Source organism: Temnothorax curvispinosus, unplaced genomic scaffold (assembly GCF_003070985.1).
Source record: "Temnothorax curvispinosus isolate PA1 unplaced genomic scaffold, ASM307098v1 QBEX01005830.1, whole genome shotgun sequence".
NCBI classification, from domain to species: Eukaryota; Metazoa; Arthropoda; class Insecta; order Hymenoptera; family Formicidae; genus Temnothorax; species Temnothorax curvispinosus.
In genome coordinates, this window is record NW_020215610.1 from 2,541 (window position 1) to 10,108 (window position 7,568).

Below are 7,568 nucleotides of genomic sequence, written 5' to 3' on the forward strand. Positions count from 1 at the left end.
GTTATGTTCGTATTTCTTAGAATTTAAACAAGAATGTTTATAGATTAGATTTTATAGATTTTATAGATTTAGGTTCCATTGCGATGCAAAACTTGACCTTGTTTATCAGTCCTTTTTGATAATTAACAAAATTTACTCTTGGCGAATTGTTTAAACACAATTATTACTCAAATAATACAATTCTAAACAAAAGTGAAATTCCGTCCTTCGGAAGAGACGTTAAACCGTTGGTCCAAAGTAGGAAAGTAGGAAACAGTAAGGTAGTAGGATGAATTGAAGGTTAGGGTTGGGTACGTCCCTTCAAAACACCCTTTAAGGCCTCTTGGGGTATATAAAGTAAAATTCTTTATCTTTTTTTTTTTAACAAAAGTAAAATTACTACAAACAACTATAAACGATTGTAAAGCACATAGAAAAAAACAGATTTGGGAAATCTTGATAATTAACAAAGCTTACTCTTGGCGAATTGTTTAAACAATCGTAACTTTTAAACGATACAAAACGAAAGCAAAATCACTACAAACAACTACAAACGATTCTGAATCATAAAAAAAAAAAAACAAAATTAAGAAATATATTGGCAAATTAACAAAGTTTACACTCTTTCTGAATGATATGGAAAAAAATAAAATTAAGAAATACTGCGATAATTAACGAAGTTCACTCTTGGCGAATAGTTTAAACGCAACTATTACTCAAACGGCAGAATTACAAACAAAAACAAAATCACTACAAACAACTACAAACAATTTTAAGTCACATAGAAAAAGTGGATTTGAAAAAAATTTTTCCAAATCTGAGTTTATTGCTAGCAGTAAAACAATTACGATAATTAACTTAAACCAGCCATTGGCGCTGAGCACTAAGTTCCGTCACCTGATCGTCTACGAATTAGTTGCTCGCATGATTATAGTATTAAAATAATTTTCAGACATTGTACTTTAAAAAAATATCACGATTCGAATTTAATGCTAGCTGCATAGCGTTGAAATTAATTAATTAACTCATGGAGCGCGCGCACAGAGCTCTCTGTAATTCGATACAGAATTGTCAAAAAATTAGGTGCTCACATGATTATGGTGCCGAAATAATCCTGAGACATTGTACTTTAATAAAATATTACGATTCGAAGCGCGCCGCGCTCCATGGATAAATTGTTAGCTGCATAGCGTTGAAATTATTTAATTAACTCATGAAGCGCGCGCGCGCAGCGCTCTATAATTCGTTACAAAATCGTCAAAGAATTAAGTGCTTGCGTGATTATAGTCCCAAAATAATCCTGAGGCATTGTACTTTAAGAAAATATCACGATTCGAATTTAGTGCTAGCTGCATAGGATTTAAATTAATTAATTAACTCATGGAGCGCGCGCGCAGCGTTCTGTGATTCGTTATAGAATCGTCAAAGAATTAGGTGCTTGCGTGTTTTTGGTCCCAAAATAATCCTGAGGCATTGTACTTTAAGAAAATATCACGATTCAAATTTAGAGCTAGTATCATATTACAATATAGCATTTTAACATACTTATGCTAAGAACGCAGTTTAAGATTATTACACTCCGTATAATTTTTTTTTAGATGGAGAATATGGCATCCTATCATTTAATCAATAAAGTCGTAGCAGGTAAAAATCATGTTAACTTCATCGATCAATTTGTAAAGGATAGCCATAGCTGTATTAAAGAGTATAACTATAGGAATACTTGGAGTATATCGAAAACTAGTAAAAATATAATCGGACCACCTACCAATTTTCCTAATTATGGAGATTTTTCAGGATCACTTGTTATGGTATGTATATTTCTTGATATCTATTATTGTTTTGTAAAAAGTAATCATAATCTATAATTTTATACTACAATATTTTCTTGATCTTTTAATATAGAGAACTAATGGTTTCGACATCTCGACATCTCCATGGCAAAAACCTATAACAAGCTCATATGACAATCCACCACAAGATGTTAGCCACATGTATTGTAATTATCTTCGTAAGTAACATTTAAAATTGATAAATAAGATAATGTTATAGAAGATACATTTATGTTTAGAAAAGATTATAATTAAATTTTCTATTTTGAAGATCTCGAGTTTCATACAGCTGTATATCCAGTCAGAGTCTCTATATACGAAGTATATAATCCTGGGTATGTAACTGAAATTTGGGCTCGAGGATGTGATCAGAGGAAGAACCAATGGTTTCTATTATGGAGTGGACCACCTCAGACTGCAGTTCCTTTGACATCGCGGATATTTTCGCCGCCGTTAAAGTTCTGTAACTTCAAAATCAATGAACTCAAACTACAATTTATGTACAGCCATTGGGACTATTCCACACACCTAGATGCTGTGAAGCTAATTGGCACGTCAGAATTAGTCAAACCTAAAAGTCCTGAACTAAATTTGACTAATCTGTTAAAAAGTATTAACTGCAACTATCTTTGCCATGAAGACAGCCATAATTTAACACCTGATAAAACTGCACACTTGGATATAGTTCATCTGCAAAAAAATTTCTCAAAATATTGCGTTATTTGTAAAAGGTATAAGAATCATTGTAATATTTAATCTTTCTTTATTATTCTCTTAATAATAAAAATAAATTTTTCTAATATGTTGTTTGCAGCAATACAGCAAAGAGTTTTAACAAGAGCCAGTTCGGGCACAAGCAAATGTCACAGGAAATAGATGTGGGACGTTCTGAGCAGACATATAGAAATCCGATTATTAAGAGAGGCATTTGTAGGAACCATTTCTTACGACATCATCCAAATTATGCAAAGTTAATAAAAGATATCAAACTCTATTCGAAAGAATGCAAAGAGCAATCAATACGTAGCAGTTTTTCTGCGCTTCCTGTAAGTATTCAAAGAAATATATTTCTCGTAAGTCGTACCAATATTTATTACAATATAATCTCATGTATTAATTTTTTTTTATCTTTACAGAAAGAAATAGTACTAATAATATTAAAAAACTTGGATATAAGGTCGCTGTGCCGTTTGAGCCAAGTAAATAAACGCTTCAATAATTTAACACGAGATTCTCTTCTCTTTAAATGTTTAAATTTACGAAATTTGAGCTATACAGATTCTACTTCTGTTCACAATGTTTTATTTTACTTTACACCTAGATGTGAATATTTACAACAATTAGATCTTACATCAAGCAACATTTCTGTTCAAAACTTCAACGAATTTGTCAACATTTGCGGCAAGGGTTTAACGCACTTACGATTAAGTAACTGCCGATTTGTTGACAACTCGGTTCTATTAAGAATTTCGATAACATGCAAAATGTTGAAAGGTATGTGCATAAATAAATATAATATTTAAGATTACAGGTAAATTGTGTATGACTAATACACACACATATATATATTTTTTTTTCAGTATTGGATCTCAGTTTTTGTGGTCATCCGAAATACGAACTAGAAGACGTTCCTATTTCGTGTCTCAAAAATCTAGAATTTCTAGAGGATTTAAACCTTAAAGGGATAAATGTAGCAACTGAAACTCTTTGTAAAATATTGCAAAAAAATCGCCGGATGCGTAACTTAAATTTGGACATAGAAAACGGATCATTCAACAGAACGTTTTCCAAAAATCGAGATGCAGTTGCAATACAATTGGGAAATTCGTGTCCAGACTTGGAAATAATAGATTTAAAGGGCTGTGTTATTACGTCGCGAGGTATTGAGGCCCTCGCTAAGTGCAAGAAATTACGAAAACTGAACATTTCATAGACGTACGTATGTGCTACATTTTCTTTTAAATATTATATTTTTTATCAAAATTTGTATGTTTACATCTCTTGCAAACATCATGAAACATTGTTGTTTTTCTCTTTGCGAAAATTATAATAATAGTATGGCTTTAGTTGCAGCGTGAACAATAATAATTTGGGTGGAATCGATCAGCTTAGTTTACATAGATTGTTTTCCTCCTGCCAATTCCTGGAAGAAGTCAATTTGATGGGTCTTGGGGGCAATTTCGACGAACAGCTGACGCTGTGTAAGAACTTAAAACAAATATACTTGGATGTACCTACCGCGTACCTACCAGAGAACGCCGGTAGTCTCGCAATTTTCGAGCAATATTCTAAATTGCCAACAATCTATCTTCAACATATTGTAGTTTGCACATTTCACATTTTGCCGTCAGGAAATACATACGTCGAACGCTTAATTGGATATTTTTCAATTATATTTGACGGTAAAAATTTTATTTGGCGCATTAGATTTACACGAAGGACTTTTATAATTCACGACTGTTTTCACTGACACACACAATGAGACTAACTTCAAAATACTAGAATATCTTATTATTGAAGTTTTGCGCAGTCAAGTTCTACTGTAATAATTAATGAGTCGACTATCTTATTTATGCAATAATAACTGTTAATTGCTAAAATATGATAGGAAAATAATGAATGAACAAATGGGTTTCTGATGAGGGATATGTCAGGAACTTCTTTATTATATAGATATAGATTATATATTTATATAGAATATAGTAAATAAAATACATTAAATTCTCACTTTACCTGACAGATCCGACATAACATTTCAATAATATTATTATTATTATTTAGGAATAAATATTTCTCTTCTACCCGATTATATACAAAATTCCGGTTTCATAGTTTACACTTTGCTTTACACTTTACTTTCGAATTACCTTCTCCCAAAGCAACAATATAAAGTTTCATTTCGAATTAAGCACAGAAACTTCTAGATTAACAAGAGATACTAATTAACCAAAAAGATCATATTTGTCCAATTTTTAATTTTAAACTAATCTCTAGATTTCGAAATAATGAGTAATAAAATTTAACTCCCATTTGTAATTTTTGCGAAGCACTTCCTCCATCCATCGATGATCAGACAGTATATTTCTATTAAATCGAATAACTCTATACCTGATTTGTGCCACAACATCGCATATCTCTAAATTAGAAATAAAGATAAATAAACTGATAAAAAAATAAACAAAATATAATTTTTTTATTTTTTTTAATCTACGTATATACATCAAGGAATAATTAAGAATTTCATTGTTTTAATTTAATCACATTTTATTGAACCTCAATCAATGACAACATCAAAAACATCCCGGGAAAAAATATTCATATCTCATCATATATGATCATATCCAATTGGTCATATACGGTCAGATATGGAAATTGGCCAGATCTGAGGCTATATATGATCTGGTATTATTGTATATGTTAAATATTTGATCAGGTATGATCAGGTACGAACTATATATTTATCAGGTATGAACATATACATATATTTAAGTAAAAGTTTCAGAAAATTGTTATTGGATATAATCATATATGATGAGATATGAATATTTTTTCCCGGGATATTTTCAAAATAATTATTTTTTAAGAGTGTGTCACTTTATTATAAAAGTAGACTCTACGATACAACTAATACAAAAATTGTGCCGCTCTATATATAGTGCGAGACAGTGTCGTGTCTTTTGATACCGTTCTTATATAACACTGTTGTCAAATTTTAAATACAAGAAACAGATCCCATCGAATGCCATCTATCGAATACTTTGAGATGCAATATCTGATTTGATCATATATAATTTTATATGACTATATAAGTTCATATGTACTGTCAGATATGAATATTTTTTCCCGGGATCATGTATAATGTACGGATCTGATCATATATGGCGAAGATAACCATATAATTATATATGCTCCATATATGCTTATATCTGTTTAATCTCATTTATATATGTTCATATACTGTCAGATATAAATATTTTTTCCCGGGATATAATTGCGATAAACATAAAAGAACAAAAGTCAAGTTTAAATTTACAAAAAATAATTTGCTCGGTGAAAAAAATAGCTGTTAAGGATTCTGATACTATAGTACACAGGATGATCTACAGAACGATTAGAAATTTTAATAAGATATAGTACTGATAAAAATAAGTAAAACATTTATTACATAAGCTTATAAGGATTCTTATTTTTTTTTGTTTAACTCAACCAGTAAACTTGATAAACTTATAATTAAACTACACTAAGTATAATTAATAATAGTTTTATTCGTACATAAAAACTAAAAAAAAAAAAAACGAATTATTTTTAATTTGTATTAAGGGGATACTGGAGCTGTCTGTTTTACCGGCATTTTTTGTCGGCACGTAGCGTCGTATTAATTTGACAGAATTAAAAATCCTTCTCCAGAATTGCAGTACATACATTAATGATTCGGGGGAACTCTGATTTTATATAGAAAACGAGACAAAATTACGGAAGTACAGATTTCCTTATCCTACTTTTATCCCAATATGGCGTCTCGAGTTGCGGCGAGCTGTCAGCTCGTCACAAGATGTATTTCATATAAGAGATATACCATTGGCACGAACGCGAAAACAAGTTCCCCCGAATTGCACAACAAGAAAAACATCGATAAACCCTCCAAATCAAGATTTGGAAGCGTAATATAAAAGTATAATGTCGACGTGCATCGTGCGTATGTGTGCGTGCAATGTAGCGTGCTATCCTTGTCTATATCTTTATCTATACAAGGACAGATATAGTTCGCCGGTCTTCTTTACCGACGCCGATCGAGTTCGGCTACGGCTCCAGCATCCCCTTAATCTAGTTGATCGTATTCCGAAAAACCATACAAATTTTGAAAATGCATCCGCGACTACAAAAATATGACGATATCTTTTTTTAGTTAAAGACTGTGGTCCAAGATGATCAATATAATAAATTTTGATAGAATTGTAGAGAAAAGTAGAATATAACCGGGTACCCCTCTTTTTCTTTATTTTTTATTAAACGAAAGAAGGAGTATACATAGAGGCCAACCTAAACACGCAATCTATTGGTCGACCGGGTATCTCTATTTCTTCGTGACAGGTGCTGCTATCCTCGGATAAATCGTGTTATTAATTGTGTTAATGCCCACACGATATTTTCCTCTGGGAAAAGTGCAAAGTGTTCAAACCAGAAAATCTCGATATCGGAACAATAATAAAACGAGCCGTCGCGTAAACTCTTTCTACACAGAGCATCTGTATAGAAAAACTCGGTAAGTGCAGCACAGCATTCCGTACGTATTAGAGAGTATATTGAACTAATTTTGATCTTTACTTTGTACTGCGAAATGTACATCCGCCGTGTTTATTATTCTTCTCGTGTTGAGGCAAAACAGAGTAGGGAAGACCGGGGCTAGAGAACGCACGAGTTGGTTGTCACAAGGCTTAAATCTCACTAATAGATGAAGTGGCATATTCTTCTTTATAGTGTAGGTTGCTCTTATCGTGTTAGTTGGATGTACGAAATAGCTCGTTTCAAAAATATCGCATGTGATATTTACGAGCATTTTTTTTTTAAATTGTAACGTGGGAAGTAAACTATTCTTACCTCTATTTTTATTGTTCCGTTGGTTTTTGGAATTACTAATCGCAATTTCTTTTTAGTCATAAGAATTATTGTATAGTTTTAGATAATTTTTCCTGTATTTATAATTAACCGTTATTGCAACATAGTTTATAAATATAATTTTCTTTGTTTAAAAAGACC

The 7,568-nt window shown here is 31.5% G+C and overlaps 1 protein-coding gene across 1 annotated transcript; it reads left to right on the forward strand.

Moving 5' to 3' along the window:
* Positions 1–1,577: 1,577 nt before the first annotated feature.
* LOC112455094 lies at positions 1,578–4,072 on the forward strand (the record flags this gene model as incomplete). The annotated part of the gene is given in 8 exon segments (XM_025016798.1): positions 1,578–1,790; positions 1,885–1,990; positions 2,083–2,542; positions 2,626–2,834; positions 2,948–3,010; positions 3,090–3,305; positions 3,392–3,746; positions 3,885–4,072. Coding segments are annotated over 8 exon segments (1,810 nt in total), but the record flags the coding sequence as incomplete, so codon positions are not given.
* Positions 4,073–7,568: the final 3,496 nt, after the last annotated feature.